This window comes from Acomys russatus, chromosome 23, assembly GCF_903995435.1.
Source record: "Acomys russatus chromosome 23, mAcoRus1.1, whole genome shotgun sequence".
Lineage (NCBI taxonomy): Eukaryota > Metazoa > Chordata > Mammalia > Rodentia > Muridae > Acomys > Acomys russatus.
The window spans coordinates 9,164,542-9,184,583 of record NC_067159.1 but is presented as its reverse complement, the minus strand read 5'-3'; the positions used below and the strand labels follow the sequence as shown (position 1 = coordinate 9,184,583).

The following is a 20,042-nucleotide window of genomic DNA, read 5'->3' as shown; positions in this document are numbered from 1 at the left end:
TAAACCCATTGGCAATAATCTGTGGTGCTCTTATATTCTTGAGTTCTGTGACAATTTTAAAGAGAACTGACTCTCCCTCTCCCAAAAGCTATCAGTTGTCAACAGCACCTCAACTAGTGTTGGAATTTCATTATCAGCTTCCCTCTTAATGCTGGTATTTTGTTTGGCTTGAGTCTGTGGTTCTTGTGTACGCTATCACAATGCCTGAGAATTCACAAGCTGCCTTGTAGTGCCTATGACACAGTTTCCTTCTGCTTCTCCACTGCCTCTGGCTCTTACAACCTGTCGAGACATCCTTCTGTGATGATGCCTGAACCTCAGGAGGAGGAGGAGGAGGGGTGTGATATAGATGGTCTTGCTTAGAGCTGAGCATTCCAAAGTTTCTTATTCTATACACCTTGAGAGTTGTGGGTCTTTGTGTCAATTGTCACCTACTGCACAAAGAAGCTTCTCACATGCAGTTTTAGGGAGGCACTAAGTCATTATGTCATCATGCAGATGGACACAGATGGGTAGAAACATGTTCTCTCTCTCTCTCTCTCTCTCTCTCTCTCTCTCTCTCTCTCTCTCTCTCTCTCTCTCTCCCTCTCCCCCTCTCTCTCTCTCTCTCTCTTCCTCTCCTCTCTATCTCTCTATCTATCTATCTATCTCTCCCCACTCCAAGCACACTTAGTATTTCTAAACAAAAGAAAGTTTTACAGCAAACCATGAAAAATCAAGGACACTCATATTTTGGCTACCAATTTTATTACATGAATTTAAATGGACGAAAGATGCCTTTGGCAAGGAGTAAAGGAGAGTAAAGAAGGTTTGAGGAAAGTGACAATGTCAGGTTCACGGCCAGTTGCAGCAATTACAGCTGGGATCAAAGACAAGTTCTGCCTGACAGTGCTGCTGGTATGTGATTCCATTCAGGCAGTGCCAGAAAGCATTTCTGTCACCGGCCACAGGGTAGAGGCCATCGGCTTTGTCAGCGCAGAATCCACTGCCTCCAGTGCTTCCTCCAGAGCTCCCACCCCCACTGCCACTCCCACCCCCACTCCCACTCCCACCTCCTGGAGGAGAAGTCACTGGCTCAGTAGGAAGGTCAGGGGCTGTGCAACCTGAAACATACAAGTAAAGATAGTAGAGGGGTGGGTCTGCTGCTGCAGTGAACATCACATGGAAGTAAAGAATGCTATGCACACTATTGCAGTCTCACAACTGAAGAGACTGGAAGACATGTCTGGAATTAAGAAAAATTGTTCTATTGATCCAGGCCAGCTTTCTCTTGTTCTATCTTTTCCCATCTAAGGCATTCAAGAAAGACCTAATATACAAAAACAGATATGTTTAAGATCTTAGTATATGGAAACAATTATAAAGGTTGAAACATTCCCTGAGAGATGGACTGGCTATATAGGATAACTGGCACAGCTTCCTGCTAATTCTTCCCCAGAGTCTTAGCAAGACATTGAATAAGGGAGGGAGGGAGGGAGGGAGAGAGAGAGAGAGAGATTTGTATGTCGAAAGTAAGCATGATTTCAACAGACTCTTTTTTTCTTATTTTTTCTTTTCTTTCTTTCTTTTTTTTTTGTTTTTTTGTTTTTGTTGTTGTTGTTGTTGTTTTGTTTTGTTTTGTTTGCTTGTTTGTTTGTTTTTCAAGACAGGATTTCTCTGTGTACATTCCTGGCTGTCCTGAACTCTCTTTGTAGACCAGGCTGGCCTCAAACTCACAGCAATCTGCCTGCCTCTGCCTCCCAAGTGCTGGGATTAAAGGTGTGTGCCACCACACCCAGCTTGAAGTCTTAGAAAACCTGATGACCTCACACACTCCAAAGATATGCTTGGTTTCCCATAATCCCCTTACAAATTGAGATTTGGGGAAGGTCAGTAGGTTTCTCTCACCTGGGCAAGTATAACAGAGTGAATTGGAAGAATATCTAGGAAAATGGGGATGAGAATGCCAAAACTGTCTTTACATTGGTAAAGGGACCTTATTAACACACCTTCTGCATACTTGTGCTGTCACTTACCTGTAGTGGACACTCCGAGGGCTTTGTTCAGAGTAGAGGTAAGTGGGAATTTGCCCTGGTTACAGAAAGAGCCAGTGAAGTCATCAAGGTCAATGGCCCAGATCATGGCACCTCCAAAATTGTTCTGCTTAAGCCACTGAGCCTGTTTAAGGGTAGAGGACAGAAGGTTCACTTGATTTCCTGAGCCTTGGTTCTGTTATGCCAGCAAATCAAAGGAGCTGACCTTACCTTGACACTGAAGCTCCTGATATCGTCATAGCCAACCCATTCGTTGCCCTTATAGGCATAGGGCACTTCCTGAGGAGCATCCCAGACCTCAGTGGCTCCATTTCTCAGGAAGGTGCAAATCTGTAAATGTCAAGAGATTCAAACCCTTTAAATAGCAATCTCATGAAAGACAAAACACATTTATTTCTTTCCTTTCGTATCCTCAGTTGGTGTTACCTCAATTTTATAATTCACTTTTGTTTGTATTAATAAAATTGAGTTGTTTGCATCTTTGCAGTGGGGCAGAGGAGACCTAAGACTTACACATACTAGGTACATGCTATGTCACTGAGCTACATCACAACCCTAGTCTTTTCTTTTTTAAATAGAGTCTCTTTATATATAGCTTAGAACTTAGGATTATCCTGCTCTAGCTTCTTGAATGTGGAATTCCAGATATGAGCAGTCAAAACTGCAAAAAAGACTGTCATGAAAAAAATCATTGTACAGTATGGTCCTACTTTGTTTTGTCCTGTGATAATAGAGCTTAAATCCAGGGCTGTTTGCATTCTAAGTAAGTGCGCTCCCATTGAGCTGCATTCCCCAGATTGAGTTATTTCTCAAATTCTTATATTTTATCCATATTTTGGTACCAGAATTTTAGAATCTATAATAGTATTAGAAATGTACTTGATGTATTCTTTTCTGTTCTAATATAAATATCCTTACTGGTATGGTCTGTTGCTTGAAGGAATGTTGTTTGGATTAAGAATAGAAGTACATTATGCAAACCCTTAAAGCCCACCCCTGCCTCAAGTGACATTACTGCAGATAGGTACACTCAGACCCAGGAGATTCTAAACTGAAGACTGCATAACTTTAGGTGTGTAACTCACAGAGCACTGTAGAGCTAATCTACTGACCTCATAGTAGGCCCAGAACCCAGCCTGCCTGGTATAGGGCCCATCAGGGCCAGCCCCAGAGGTGGGAGCGCCAATTCCATTAACAGAAGGGTTGCTCAGGATGAAGGTGTGTCCATACTCTGGGAATCCAACAATGAGCTTCTCAGCTGGGGCTCCATTGTTCCTCCAGTAATTCATGACGTAATCCTGAAATAGCAGCAAGTTAGACACAGGACCTGAACAGCCAATGGCCTGTGTTAGCTTTCTATTTTAGTAGACAAATTATATGATGTTCCTAACCAATGAATTTATTCCTTGTTATTTTCTTTTTCAAAAATATTAGATGAAATTACAGTGAATAAAATATGGCCAGTAATTGAAGATATTTGCCTAAATGAGACAGCTTCCAAACTTGTGTTAATCTAGACCCTGAGTTTCAATATGATTTACATCCCCACCCCTAGTCTGTATTCCTGTAGGGTCTTACCACATTGAGGTAAGCATTGCTGCCAGTCTCGGTCGGCAATTTGTAGAGGGGACTGTTCTCTCCAGTGTAGCCCTCCCAGGACCCATGGAGGTCATATGTCATGACATGGATGAAATCTAGATACCTGAGAGGCAGTAAGATTTAAAATCATTTCCAGCAACTGTTTCTCATATCTACGCAGGCATTAGACACCTTTTCAAAAGATGCCTTTTCAAACAAGGTCTTTGATGACAAGACATCTCAAGAGTAAGTACAATGCTTAAAAGGTAACTGCACCACTCACTTGGAAAGTTCTGGGATCTCATAGCCAGCCTCGATATTAGAAATGCCAGCAGCTACAGCAGCAGTAACCATCAGCCTGGGCCTATTGCTCGCAGTGGCCTCCTGCTCAAAAGCTTCACGCATTTCCTGCAAAATAAGGCAAGCGTGTTTGAAGTTAATTTCAGCTATCTAAATAATAATAAGTGCATGTTTCCAAGGTGTCTTTCTTCTCCAAAGTACTTTCAACTATTTTGTCTGACTTTAGTATTTCAATATTTTAATCAACTGAATACTATATAAATTATAGACTTCTTAAAATTAGAGCTATAAGCCAGGCATGGTGGCACACACCTTTAATCCCAGCACTTGGGAGGCAGAAGCAGATGGATCTCTGTGAGTTCAAGGCCAGCCTGGTCTACAAGGTGATCCCAGGGCAGCCAAGGCTACACATAGTAACCCTGTCTTGAAAAACCAAAAAAAAAAAAAAACAGATATGCAGTATGCATGGGAGGTGAAAATTTTCACCAGAGTATCACGGGAAGTTAATGGGATCTGAGGTCCGACATGACCAATGAGAGCTCACTTGTATCACACCGTGTTGGAGCTACATTCTTTGCAGTGCCCTTTATCTAGTTTTCAGTGGTTTGGAAAGTTGCTTCCACACTCCTTACAGCTCTTACACATCACTCAGCGAGTTCCTGAATTAACCAATGGAAAAAAGTGGTAATGGCTGGAGGACAGGTCCAATTCAGTGCCGGATGCTAATTCACATGCACTCTGCGTGATTCTCAGTCATTCGGAATACTGATCTGAGATCATATAATGGCATTATTTGGGACACCAGATGGTATTCCAGGCACAGCTCTGCATTGTGCTCTGTCTTCAAATGTTAAAACCAGATACTATAATGTGCTCGCTTCAGTGAGCGCAACTGCAACCAATTATTAAATGCTATAGCTTAGAATGGTCATGTTTCAACTAAAAGTAGAGGTGCTATTTATGATCTTCGGAGCTACTTAACAAAAAGTACAGTAGTGTTGTAGTGATAGCTTGAAAGTCAAGGTGGACAGTCTCTGAGGAATGACATCTCACATACATGTGAACCACACACATGTATGCAACATATACATATACACATAAAAAATAATTTGGATTTTCTGAAGTCTTGTGTATGTTCATGTGCGTGAGTGCAAGCACATGTGACAACCACAGATGTCAATACTGACCACCTACTTTCTTTGAGGCACTGTGCCTTTGTTGTTTGCTATCGTGTACGCTATGCTAGCTGGACCACGAGTTTCTGGGGATACTTCCGTCTCTATCTGCCATCTTTATAGCAGTGCTGGATTTCTGGTGTGTGTTACTGCATCTGGCTTTTATGTGGGCTCTGGAGATTTGAACTCAGGTCCTCACGCTTTGGAGGAAGTGTTTTACCCACCAAGGGATCCTGCTAGCTCAATATTGAAGCTATTCCAAAGCCATCTATGGCCTGGTGTATGGAATGATGTAGAAAATAATCTACTTCGGAAGAAAATAGGTCTAAAATCCATGTCGTGGTGAAGTCACTGAGAGGTCAGAAAATGGACAGTGTATTTTCACAAGCTTGGACCAGAATTTTCAAAAAGTAAACCCTTGTATCCAGCCAAACTGCTAGCTAGATATGCTGAATAAAGCCAAATACTACTTCACCCTAGACCTGCAACCAAAAACTCAACCTACAACTGAACTTTGATCAACATTTACTTGCATGGTCCTCAATTTTATGGGCTTGATTTGCCTGGAAGAGATTATATAACAGAAAATGATGCATTTAGCAGGTTCAGTCTGGACTACATTCATTCACATGGTGGAGACTACACACCCAGATGCTGCATGCTAAGATGCTCACCCTAATGGAACAAATACTTCCCCAAAATGGAGACAACTCTAGAATGCAGCCCACTGCCTTTTACTGTATGTGGGTTCCAGTTGCTACCCAGACTGCTGCCCCTTCCAGCATATTCAATAAACATTTACTTATTGCTCTGGGGTAAAGGGTCAATCTATTCACTTCATAGCTGTTGCTTTTATCACTTCATTTTTTTTCCTTAAAAATAATGTATCATTGCTGATGAGTTCAGTAGCGTTCTTTGCCATACCCTCTAGGTTAGCATTCATTCAAATCACTGTGATCACCCTAGGTATATCATAGTATATTTAAAGCTAAATTAACCCATCCTCTGATTAGTATTCCTTTCTATATCAGCATCACTACAATAAAATTAGTCCTCAACATCAGAGCAATAGGAACCCTTTCTATTTCAAACCCAATTCCTATTGATATTATTCTTTTTGCATCTCTGTGTATATTCTCTTCTTTTGTTAGTGTTAGGTCCGTTACTGGGACCTTGGTCAACTCTTGCTTAACTTACTTCATTGAGCTCCCACTCTGGCCTGTCTCTGCACTCTTAATTCATGCTCCATAGTTAATTCCAAAATATCCATTCCAAAATATACAATTCTGGTCATATTTACCAGTGTATAAAAACTTTTGAAGATTTCCATTGTCCTTAGACAGATTCAAAATTCTTTAATATGAAATGTACATGTAATCTAATTCTTACCACCTATTTGTCCTCACAGGTTTGAAACTCATTCCTCACACAACTTTCTTCTTCTTGCATCATTTCCATCTGCAATGAGTTGGATATGACCGAGTTCTCTCAAGATCAAAATCCAGCATCACTTTACCTAGAAAGCTCCTTGCGACCTTGCCCAAGAGCAAAATTAGGTGACTCCCCATTTGCTTTTGGATTCTGTAGAGCTTTATCACAGCATTTACCAAATTTTGCTAGAGTTGTTGCTTATGCCTCAGTTATCCACCTCAGATGTGTGTTCTTCAAAGCCAAAATTCTTCCTTACCCTTGGTCTTGACCTATACCAATACTGGCACAGAGCATAGATTATTCAATAACAGCAGCCAGTTTTATGTAATGAGTCTTACAATTATCACAGGTATTTATGACACTTATTAGCTGTCTGATGTCCAAATTACTCACACCCTTTCAGCACCTTAATTACTTATCTGTAAAATGAAGGTCATAATGCTCAAGGGAACCTAAGTTGTTGAATAACTGTCAAGAGGATATGAATTGCAGTTCTGAAAACAGCATGTAGACCAACGTCCAGCATATAACTTGTTCAAAGACTGCATGATATCTAAGGAACCTTAATATGCTAAGATTCAATAATTCTAAAGTCATGTTTGGTTTTATTGTGCAAGCACCCAGTTCTTCTTGGAAAAAAATAGACTTTGGATATGATAAAGCTAAGATCTCTTCCTGCTTTCCTCACCTTCACGAGGACAGTGAAGAGATGCTTGTCCTGAGGAGGGCTCCCACGAGAGCCCGGGTATTCCCAGTCCAGGTCCAGTCCATCAAACCCATACTGACGCAGGAATCTGATGACTGAATTGATGAAGGTCTGGCGGTTCTGAGCAGTGGAGACCATGGCAGTGAAACTGAAGGAAAACAAAAGGCAGGGTAAGGCCTTGATGTTCTGAGCACACTGGAATAAAAACTTTTCAGTTCAATTTCTGCCTCACAGTGACTGAGAGCATTAAAGCGTGTTCCAGGGTTGTCCTGGTTTCTTTGCAGTCATTACTCTTGCCAGCCATGACATCTCAGCATTCCCTTTATTTTGGTAGTCTTCCCAACTCCCGATATTTTTCCAAAATATCTTTGTTGTTTTGAATGCCTAACAAACTTAGTTCAGTTTCTGTCTTCAAATATGCCCCCAGCTCATGTGTACTCAAGTAAGTCTTGGTTGTATACATGGATTCCTTTTCCTTTCTCTGGAAGACAGACAGCAGATATACGGGACCCTCACCAGACCTTGTGACCTGCATATCCTTTAAGAAGAGGTCTTTTTGAAGCACGCTGCTAAAGCTCAAAGGATGATGTCCTGAAACATCCATCCAAATTTAGCCACATGAAAACCACAGTAGTCATTCTACAAATCCTCTGATAAGTACTGAAGAGCTGCCATGATACTTTAGTAAGTAAAAATGCGCATTTAATGGACATCCTTAATATACATCTGGAGTTTTGAAGTCTAAAAGGACATGGATTATTCTGGGCTATATTTCTTTTGATGGTAAATGAATGAGTGGCTTTCTACAGAGAACTTACGGAGCAGTTCCAAAGTTCCAACCCCCAATTGCCAGGAGGGTTTTCAGATTGCTGTTCCTATAAAGCAAAAGACAGAGAAATTTTTAAATCCATAGGGCCTGAAATTTAAAATAACATTGCTGTTTATAGTATTGTTGCCTGTTCAAGTTACTCAGGGTAGAATTGGTGTTGTGCTATATACTTGAGAGCTATTTGAGTTATTTTCTTCCACTACTAAAACGTTCTATACAAAAGTTCTTTATATTACCACCAAAAATGAGGTCAGGCCACTCAGAAAAAATCAGACTCATAGAACTGTTGGCTTTATTTGTGTGTGCTAGCAATATTTATACTACATATAACTTAAAAGGCACAATTGGCTCATTGTCCTTTCACTGATAAAATACTAAAGGTTTCTTAAACATAATTACTTTTTATCCTCTATAATAATTAATGCAAACTAATTGGTTTGTCATTACATGCATACCTAGGATGGTGGTTATGAAATGTCTATTTCCATAAGAATTATGAATAAGGGTTGTGAGAGAACATGTAAATTCTAGTTTTATTTTTATTTCTCCTAAGATTCTGATAATACTACTTTATGACAGATGTTCCTTCTGTTGTGACCCCTAACCATAAAATTATTTTTGTTGATACTTTATAACTGTAATTTTCTACTGTTATGAACTGTAATGTAAACACCTGATATTTCCAGTGGTCTCAGGGGACCCCTGTGAAAGGGCCGCTCAACCCCCAAAGGGGTTGCAACCCACAGGTTGAGAACTCCTGCTTTAGGGTGAATATTCGCATTTTTATCTGGTGGCCCATGAAATTTTGATACAAATAACCAATGGACATCATTAAACCATTTCAAAGGTGTCAATTTTCTGTTGGGAATCATAACCTAAAATTTCCTAGTTGTGTTCATAACAATATCAATAGTGATAATAACAATCACTGCAAGTTTTCCTTGTCCTAGACAAGTATAAACTGAATGAATCTATGAATTCCAAGAAACTCTCACTTTGATTATGTCCAGGAGAGAACTCAAGGCAGGAGAGATGATTGCATTGATAAGGGCACTTCTCATCAAGCACAACTCACGCTCAATCACCAGAATTCAAATAACAGAAAGAAAGAACCAATTTCTTGCATGTCTCTGGCTTCCACATACATGCTGTGGTCTAAACATTCATACATGCATACACAGAAAATAATTAACTGATCAGTTAGTTGAATCTTTAGAAGAAGAAAACAGGGGCTCAGTAGTTAGTAGCAAATTTTGTTACTGCAAAGGACCCAAGTTCAGTTCCTAGCACCCACATCAAGTGACTCACAATCCAACTTCCTGTAATTTCAACTACAGGGGATATAACGTCTCTTCCTTCTCTCAAATTCACATGCACTAAGCTACATAGACACACACACATGCACATAATTAAAAATAAAATAAAATAGAATTTAAGGAAAAAAACAAGTCTAGCAAACCCCAGCAATCCCTTCTGATTCCTGGCCTAAAACATGTCTAGTTTATATGCACTCTGCTCCTTGTTTCCTCTTGCAGGGTGCTAAGATGACTTGAAGTTTCCTGGATCATTACAAAAAGACAGCAATGGCCAGGCGTGGTGGCACACACCTTTAATCCCAGCACTCAGGAGGCAGAGGCAGGCGGATCACTGTGAGTTTGAGGCCAGCCTGGTCTACAAAGTGAGTCTAGGACAGCCAAGGCTACACAGAGAAATCCTGTCTCGAAAAAACAAAGAAACAAACAAACAGACAGCAGAAAAGAAAAAGCAACACACACACACACACACACACACTTGTATTGTGTGTATTTCTATAATATGTATAAACACACACACACACACACACACACACACACACACACACACACACACATATATATAATCATCACTGGCCATTTGAACTGAGGCTTCTGGAAAGGAAACATCACCTTCATGTTTCAGGGTTTGATAGAAATAATCTTGTCCACAAACAGAAACATTTATTTGAACTCCTGTCTTCTACCATATCCAAGAACTAACTCAAAGTGTATTGACGCCCTAAATATAACACTCAGAACTATGCAACTGCTAGAATAAAACATGGGGAACATGAGGGGAGGTCCATTATACGCTCACTAGCAGTTATCTCTTTCGGCAGGGGAGTATGCCTGCAAACATGGGTAGCAAATGCAGAATGGACAGTGGAATTACATAAAATTTAAAGTACTGCATAGCAAATAAATAAAGGAAATAGAGAAAGGACACAACGTGTATGTCACATTGCCTGTAGCTGGGTGATATTGAGTGTTACCTTTCTCTTCTGGCAGCATGCAGAGAACTTTCCAGCATCATGGATGCTAGGTGGTAGAGGTGAAGCATCTAGCTGTGCACCAGCTCAATTTCTCTGTCATATAAGTGCTGGTGTATTTAGAGATAGGCCCTTCCTTACCATCAGGATGTGGAAAATAGCCAACAGCCTTGGCAATAGCCTTTATCAAGGGGGTTGGTTAAAGGCCTCTTTGGACACTGATTTAATACAATGTAACCCACTCTTGATCCTTCAAGTTTTGTTTGGTGGCACAAGATTTTGCTTTGGGACTGGAACCCACAACAGCACCCAGAACCTCAGGTAAATGACCCACCCACAGACCACCTACATCCCTCAGTGCCCACCCAGCCTACCCCCAACTGCCCCTTCTTCACTTGGCACCATACTCTCAGACCCCAACTCTGGTGAAAACCCCCTACCATACTAGAAGCCATGCTAGGCACCAGAAAATCTCCTAGTTACAATATCCCACCGCCAAATCCAGATGAGACACCCTGATATACCAGAGAACATTCCAGCCACCAAAATGGCAGGTAGTCCATCCAACACAGCACTCTCCACACGCAGTGCCCATCCATTCTAAACCAAACCATGCTACCATTTACCATTACCATATTATGCCTCCAAAATCTGCTGAGAACTATTAGCTGGACCAAAGGCCACCAGAACTCCAGCATTCAATGTGGGTAAAGACCCTCTACTCAACCACAGGCCACTCCAGACAAAAGACTAGAGAGGAAAAAGAAATCAAGGGGGGAAACACCCACGAAACAAAGACAAGCTCAGGAATCAGGCACCAGTATAAGCCATGGTGATAATGTAACCATCAGAACACAGCTATCCTATTGCAGTAAGTCCAGAATATTCTAACACAGCTGAAGCACAAGAAAACAACCATGAAACAAACTTAATGAAGATGATAGAGATCCCTAATGGAGAAATTAATAAATCTTTTAAAGAATGGGTGAAAAGGCAAAAAAAAAAAAAAAAAAAATCTGGAAAAAAAAATAAATCCCTTTTAAAAAGAAAAAAAGAACCAAAAACAGTTGAAAAATGAATAAAACCATTCAAATTCTGAAAATTAAAATAGAAGCAATAAAAAACACAAAGTGAGGGAATCTTGAAGATGGAAAACCTAGGTAAGTGAGCAGGCGCTACAGAATCAAGCACTGCCAACAGAATACAGGAGATGGAAAAGAGAATCACAAGCATAGGAGATACAATAGAAAAAAACTGATACATAGGTCAAGAAATGTTAAACCGAAAAGTTTCTGGCACAAAGCATTTAGGAAATCTGCAACTCTATGAAAAAAAAATATCTAAGAATAATGTGAATAGAAGGAGAAGATTCCAAGCTCAAAGGCTCAGAAAATATTTTCAACAAAGTCATAGGAGAAAACTTTCCTAATGTAAAGAAAGAGATGCCTACAGCTGGACAAGAAAATCAAAGAACAACAATGAATTAGACAAGAAAAGAAAATTCCCACACTACATGATAATCAAAACACTAATATATAGAACAAAGAAAGACTATTAAAAACTGAAAAGGAAAAAGACCAAGTAACATTAAAAAAGCAGACCTATTAGAATTACACTGGCTATCTCAACAGAGACTCTAAAAGCCAGAAAGCCCTGATTCTTGCAGAATCTAAGAGACCAAAAACACCATCCAAGCCTACTGTACCCAGCAAAATTTCAATCACCTTGAATTTTTGATCTTAGCAATTCTGATGGGTGTAAGATGGAATCTCAGAGTTGTTTTTATTTGCATTTCCCTGATGACTAAGGAGGGTTGAGCATTTCTTTAAGTGTTTCTCAGCCATTTGATATTCCTCTGTTGAGAATTCTCTGTTTAGTTCCAAGCCCCATTTCTCAATTGGGTTATTCGGTTTGGTGGTGTTTAATTTTCTTGAGTTCTTTATATATTTTGGATATTAGACCTTTGTCAGATGTAGGGTTGGTGAAGATCTTTTCCCAGTCTGTAGGCTGTCGCTTTGTTCTCTTGACAGTGTCTCCTGCCTTACAGAAGCTTCTCAGCCTCATGAGGTCCCATTTATTAATTGTTGACATTAAGGCCTGGGCTGTTGGTGTTCTCTTCAGGAAGTTGTCTCCTGTGCCAATATGTTCCAGGCTCTTCCTCCCTTTTTCCTCAGAAGAGACTTGATACCCTATGAGCATATAAAGGGGGAGGAAGTTCCCCTCAGGTACAGTCAGAGGGGAGGGGAATAAGGGGAAAATGGGAGGGAGGGAAGAATGGGAGGATTCAAGGGATGGGATAACCATTGAGATGTAACAAGAATAAATTAATAATAAAAAAATTCAATCACCATAGATGGAGAAAACAAGATATTCTGTGACAAAACAAAATTTAAAACAATATCAACCCAACTATTGCAGCCCTATGGAAGATACTTAATGGAAAACTCGAAACTAAGGAGTTAGCTACATGCAAGAAAGCACAAGAAATAGATAATTTCACACCAGCAAATCCAAAAGAAGGGACACATACATACAAACATTCACATTACCACCATAAACATCAAAATAACAGGAATTAACAATCATTGGTCATTAATATCTCTCAACATCAATGGACTCAATTTACCAATAAAAAGACAAAGACTATGAGAAATTCTGAATCAGACAAGAAATATCTCAATGACACAAAGATTAGACATTACCTCAGAGTAAAGGGCTGGAAAAATATTTTACAAGCAAACAAACACTTCATACTCATCAAAGGTAAAGTCAATCAAGATGACATCACAATTCTGAACATCTATGCTCCCAATACAAGGGCACCCACATTTGTAAAAAGATCTGCTAAAAAAGCTTAAACCACACATCGATCCCGACACAATAATAGTGGGGAACTTCAACACCCCACTCTCACTGACGGATAAATCATTGAAACAGAAACTAAGACAAGAAATAACATCATTAACCAATGCCATGGGTCAAATGGATCTAACAAATATCTATAGAACCTTTCACCCAAACAAGAAAGAATATACCTTCTTCTCTGCACCCCATGGAACCTTCTCCAAAATTGATCACATCGTAGGTCACAAAGCAAGCCTCAACAGATGCAAGAAGATTGAAATAATACCTTGTATCCTATCAGATCACCATGCTCTTAGGCTGCAATTCAACAACAATAGAAATAACAAAAAGCCTACACATGTGTGGAAACTAAACAACTCTCTGCTAAATGACACCTGGGTCAGGGAAGAAATAAAGAAATCAAGGAGTTTCTGAAATTCAATGAAAATGAAGGAACAACATACCCAAATTTGTGGGATACATTGAAAGCAGTGCTAAGAGGAAAATTCATAGCACTAAGTGCCTTTAAAAAGAAATTGGAATCATCGCACATAAGCATCTTAATGACACAACTGGAAGCCCTAGAAAAAAAAGAAGCAGAAACACCCAAGAGTAGTAGACACCTGGAAATAATCAAACTCAGGGCTGAAATTAACAAATTAGAAACTAAGAAAACAGTCCAAAGATTCAACGAAACCAAGAGCTGGTTCTTTGAGAAAATCAACGAGATAGACAGACCATTAGCCAAACTAACTAAAAGGCAGAGAGACAGTATTAAAATCAACAAAATCAGAAATGAAAACGGAGACATAACAACAGACACTGAAGAAATTCAAAGAATCATAAGATCCTACTTTGAAGGCATATATGCCACAAAATTTGAAAATCTAAGGGAAATGGAAGATTTTCTTGATCAATTTCATTTGCCAACGTTGAGTAAAGAACAGATAAACAAGCTAAATAGTCCCATTTCCCCTACAGAAATAGAAGCAATCATCGATAGTCTCCCAACCAAAAGAAGCTCAGGGCCAGATGGTTTCAGTGCAGAATTCTACCAGACCTTCAAGGGTGAGCTAATACCGATATTCTTCAAGCTACTCCAAAAGATAGAAATGGATGGACTATTACCAAATTCATTCTATGAGGCCATAGTCACATTGATACCTAAACCTCACAAAGACTCAACAAAGAAAGAGAATTTCAGACCAATTTCTCTTATGAACATAGATGCAAAAATACTAAATAAAATACTTGCAAAACTAATACAGGAACACATCAAAGATATCATTCATCATGACCAAGTAGGCTTCATTCCAGGCATGCAGGGATGGTTTAATATATGGAAATCCATCAATGTAATCCACCATATAAACAAACTGAAAATAAAAAAACCACATGATCATCTCTTTAGATGCAGAGAAAGCATTTGATAAAATCCAACACCCATTCATGTGTAAAATTTTAGAGAGATCAGGGATATAAGGCACTTTCCTCAACATAATAAAGGCCATATACAGCAAGCCAATAGCCAAAATCAAAGTAAATGGGGAGATACTCAAGGAAATTCCTCTAAAATCGGGAACAAGGCAAGGCTGCCCACTCTCTCCATATCTCTTCAATATAGTACTCAAAGTTCTAGCCAGAGCAATAAGACAACAAAAGGAGATCAAGGGTATCCAAATGGGAAAGGAGGAAGTCAAATTATCCCTATTTGCAGATGATATGATAGTGTACATAAGTGACCCTCAAAATTCCACCAGAGAACTCCTACTGCTGATAAACACCTTCAGTAATTTGGCTGGATACAAAATTAACTCAAAAAAGTCTGTAGCCTTCCTATACACAAATGACAAGCTTGCAGAGGAAGAAATTAGGAAAGCCACACCCTTCACATTAGCCACAAGCAATATAAAATATCTAGGAGTCACTCTAACTAAGCAAGTGAAGGACTTGTTTGAAAAAAAAAGTTCAAAACTCTGAAGAAAGAGATTGAAGATGAAATGAGAAGATGGAATGCTCTTCCTTGCTCATGGATCAGGAGAATTAACATAGTAAAAATGGCCATCCTACCAAAAGCAATCTACAGATTCAATGCAATCCCTATCAAAATACCTACACAATTTTTTAAAGACATTGAAAGTTCAATTCTGAACTTCATATAGAAAAACAAAAAACCCAGAATAGCTAAAACAATCTTGTACAATAAAAGGTGCTCTGGAGGAATCTCCATACCTGATCTCAAACTGTACTATAAAGCAATAGTAATTAAAACAGCATGGTACTGGCACAGCAACAGGCTGTTTGATCAGTGGAATAGAATCGAAGACCCAGATATGAATCCACACACATATGGTCACTTGATTTTCGACAAAGAAGCCAAATCCATTCAATGGAAAAGGATAGCATCTTCAACAAATGGTGCTGGTCTAACTGGAGGTCTGTGTGTAAAAAAATGCAACTGGACCCATATTTGTCACCTTGCACAAAACTCAAATCCAAGTGGATTAAAGACCTCAACATAAAACCAGAGACACTAAGCCACTTAGAAGAAAAAGTGGGAAAGAGCCTGGAACATATTGGCACAGGAGACAACTTCCTGAACAGAACACCAACGGCCCAGGCCTTAATGTCAACAATTAATAAATGGGACCTCATGAGGCTGAGAAGCTTCTGTAAGGCAGGAGACACTGTCAAGAGAACAAAGCGACAGCCTACAGACTGGGAAAAGATCTTCACCAACCCTACATCTGACAGAGGTCTAATATCCAAAATATATAAAGAACTCAAGAAATTAAACACCACCAAACCGAATAACCCAATTGAGAAATGGGGCTTGGAACTAAACAGAGAATTCTCAACAGAGGAATATCTAATGGCTGAGAAACACTTAAAGAAATGCTCAACCTCCTTAGTCATCAGGGAAATGCAAATCAAAACAACTCTGAGATTCCATCTTACACCCATCAGAATGGCTAAGATCAAAAACTCAAGCGACACCACATGCTGGCGAGGATGTGGGGAGAGAGGAACACTCCTTCATTGCTGGTGGGAATGCAAACTAGTACAGCCACTTTGGAAATCTATCTGGTGCTATCTCAGAAAAATGGGAATAGGGCTTCCTCAAGACCCAGCTATTCCACTCCTTGGAATATACCCAGAAGATGCTCCAGCACACAACAAGAAACTTTGCTCAGCCATGTTCATAGCAGCCTTATTCATAATAGCCAGATCATGGAAACAGCCTAAGTGTCCCTCAGTAGAAGAATGGATAAAGAAACTGTGGTACATATACACCTTGGGATACTACTCAGCTATTAAAAACAAGGAATTCCTGAAATTTGTGGATAAATGGATTGAGCTAGAAATTATCATAATGAGTGAGTTAACCCAGAAGCAGAAAGACTTAAATGGTACATACTCACTTATATCTGCATACTAGCCCAAGGGGCATGTCCCACGAAAGCTTTCACTTACCAGGAAACTGGGACAGAGGGGAGGACATCCTATTGGGACTCTAGATGAGAGAAGCATGGGAGAATGGCAAAGTAGAAGGATCCAGAGGGTCCTAGAAACCTACATTATGATAGGCAGATATGGGCCCAGGGGTCCCACTCAAACTAAGGCACCAGCCCAAGGACAATACAGACGGTAAACTTTAAGCCCCTACCCAGATCTAGCCAATGGTCAGAACATTCTTCACAGTTGAGTGGAGAGTGGGATATGACTTTCTCATGTACTCTGGTGCCTCACATTTGACCATGTCCCCTGGAGGGGGAGACCTGGTGGCACTCAGAGGAAGGACAGCAGGTTGCCAAGAAGAGACTTGATACCCTATGAGCATATACAGGGGGAGGTAATCCCCCTCAGGAACAGTCATAGGAGAGGGGAATAAGGGGAAAAGGGGAGGGAGGGAAGAATGGGAGGACACAAGGGATGGGATAACCACTGAGATGTAACAAGAATAATTAATAATAAAAAATTTTTTTAAAAATACAACTTTCTGAACATGACACCTGTAATACAGGCACCAAGATCAACAGTTAATAAGTGAGACCTCATGAAACTGAAAACTTCAGTAAGGCAAAGGGCAACATCAATTGAACAAAATCGTAGCCTACAAAATGGGAAAATATTTTTACTAATATTTACCCATCTGAGAGAGGACTAATACCAAAAATATATAAAGAACTCAAGAAACTATCCAAATCCAAACTATCTAAATCCAAAAACCAAATATTTCAATTACAAATGGGGAATAGATCTAAAGAGTGAATTCTCAATAGAGGAATATTAAATGGCCAAGAAACACTGGAAGTGTTGAAAATTCTTGGTTGCCAGAGAAATGCAAATGAAAACTATTTTAAGATTCCATCTTACACCTGTCAGAGTGGTTAAGATAAATAGCATAGGTGACAGATCATGCTGATGAGAAGAAACTGGAACAAGTGGAATAGTCATCCATTGCTGATGGGAGTACAAACTTATACTATCACTATGGAAATCAGTATAGTCGTTCCTCAGAAAACTGAGGAGCTGATCTACCTCTAGACCCAGATCTACCACTCATGAGCATATACCCAAAGAATTCTCTATTCGACAATAAGGACACTTGCTCAAGTATGTTCATTGTGGCTCTATCCATATTAGCCAGGAAGTGGAAACAACCTAGATGCCCCTCAACTGAATAATGGATAAAGAAAATAAGAAAATGTAGTACAATTATACAACGGAGTATTACTTGGCTGGTTAGAAAAATAAGCAAAAAATAAGACATTGTGAAATTTGAAGGCAAATGTATGGAACTAGAAAAACAATCATCCTGAGTGCAGTAGCCCAGACCCAGAATGAGAAATATGAGATGTATTCAATTACAAGTGAATATTAGCCATTAAGTAAATGATAACCAAGCTACAATTCATAGGCCCAGAGAGGTTACATAAAGAGAAGGGTTCTAGGGTAGGTGCAGAGATCTTTCTGGCAGCAAGCCATAAATCAAACAGGTAATAATCATAGAAGAGAGGGTAGAAAGACTGTAGGAAACAGAGACATTGGACTACAAGGAAAATGTTTTACACACACAACAGAGAAGTTGCACATATGAATTCCCAGCATTTCAACAGCACACACACCATGTCCATAACCTCAAGCCAGATAAAATATAAGCATGGAGGGGCAAGGTGGTCAAAATGTCCTATTCCTATCTGAAGCCACTAATGCCCATTGATAGCCTCCGGGAGAGTCGGTTTTCTTTAAGGATGCAACTCCGAGTAGGTAAGCCATACTCCAGTGGATGCCCACATATTCAAGAATATACGGACAGCACGAATTAGACTCAATGGGTTTAAAACAAAAGCGAGGACACTATGTTGCATAGGTAAAGAAAGAGGGAGCATCTGGGAGGGTTTGGTAGGGGACTGATATGATTTAAATCCATTACACAACTTCTTTAAATTAATTTTCAAATAATAAATAAATAAATAAATAAATAAATAAATAAATAAATAGCATGGACTTGTTATTGCAAGTGTTATGAGTAACATCTTCAGAAGCACTAGTGGTGGCCACCACTGGTCCAAAATTTTTGGACCTAAAATTTTTTACCCTCTCATTTTACCTGTTTTTCAAGCCATTGAAAGCTTTGTAGAGAGTAACATCATTCCATTCTATGGTGGTGATCTCATTGTTCTGCATCCCAGCAAAGGCGTAGATCAGGTGAGTACACAGGCAGGGGTTGATGTCATCAGGCTTGAAACTCCCCAAGCCTGGCCGATACTGGGCCCAGTTGGTGAAGTAGCATATCAGATTGTAGGCAGACCCTGTGGTGGCCAGGAATAAGAACGATGATCTGGGTGTATTTAGTCGCTGGACTGTGGTAACAGTTTGGGCTCTGCTTCTGTTTCCCTCTCTGTCTCAGAGGCCTGATCTGGGAGTACTCTTACAGATAAGAGATGGTACAAGTATATGTGGGGGGGAACTTGGGAAAGCTTAGGCTCCTTCTAAGAAAAAATTACTCACAGTTCATGAAGCTCAGTGGACCCATGAAGCCCAGTAGATGAGAATTTAAAATTCTTAGGTGATCAAGCTATAAAGAATAACAGCTGAGCTAAAGTCTATGCCCTCACAATGCAAATCCCCCCTCTCTCTCTCCCTTTTTTTCTAATGTGTTTTATTTCCTAACACATTTTCTAAATAGAATAATGCTGGGATGTATTTTTAATTAATTATATTAAGACAATAGCATTATATAAATTCAAATGTTTGAATTTCATGGCAAGCAATTGTTTTGTCAGCAGTAAAACTTGGAATCAGTAGCAGGGCACACTGGCACATGCCTGTAAACCCAGAACTTATCGAGGCAAAGGCAGGTGGGTCGCTGTGAATCTACAAAGCAAGTTCAGGCCAGACAAGGCTACACAGATAAACCCTGTCTTGAAAAAAAACAAAATAAAAATCATGAAATAGGTGACTTACCCAGATGAGCATTCAGCAGAAGGGCCAGACCTACAAAGAGAAAAACACATTTATTCTGAAACCGCTGCCTAAATCCTCTAGGATATAACTGTAAAGCCTTATGGTATATCAAGTTTACCATGTATTGTGTCAGCCCAAGTGAAACTTTGCAGTTGTATAAAGGGATGGTCTTTCCATCAAACATTCTTTGATCTACACTTTACCGATTGGTCAAAAATTGTCCTTATCCTTTAATACAATTCTGTGTCCCATTTTTGTAAGTGAGAAGTCTACTATCTATGAAGCAAGGCTGACTGAAATTGCTCCTATTTTGTAGCACTCAGTGACCACACAATCAGATATGCCTCATTTCCCAGAGCTGGTGTGAATTCAGTACTTCAACAGATAAGCC

General features: G+C 39.7%; 1 protein-coding gene across 1 annotated transcript; it reads right to left on the bottom strand.

Annotated features, from left to right (window-relative positions):
• Nucleotides 1–834: 834 nt before the first annotated feature.
• LOC127206564 (acidic mammalian chitinase) lies at nucleotides 835–19,684 on the bottom strand. Its single transcript, XM_051165875.1, has 11 exons — nucleotides 19,652–19,684; nucleotides 19,196–19,262; nucleotides 18,795–18,996; nucleotides 8,042–8,098; nucleotides 7,206–7,371; nucleotides 3,895–4,019; nucleotides 3,612–3,735; nucleotides 3,146–3,331; nucleotides 2,244–2,363; nucleotides 2,016–2,157; nucleotides 835–1,103 (listed from the first exon to the last, which is right to left on the bottom strand). Exons 1-11 carry the CDS (start codon nucleotides 19,661–19,663, stop codon nucleotides 835–837), a joined length of 1,470 nt encoding a protein of 489 aa, XP_051021832.1. The 5' UTR covers nucleotides 19,664–19,684.
• Between the last annotated feature and the right edge of the window lie 358 nt (nucleotides 19,685–20,042).

Excerpts from the sequence above, each read along its gene's own strand:
- LOC127206564 (XM_051165875.1), bottom strand. Across the intron at positions 7,372-8,041 it reads TGGAACTTTGGAACTGCTCC|TTTCACTGCCATGGTCTCCA; the intron begins GTAAGTTCTCTG and ends GTTTTCCTTCAG. Across the intron at positions 2,158-2,243 it reads TCAGGAGCTTCAGTGTCAAG|GCTCAGTGGCTTAAGCAGAA; the intron begins GTAAGGTCAGCT and ends ACCCTTAAACAG.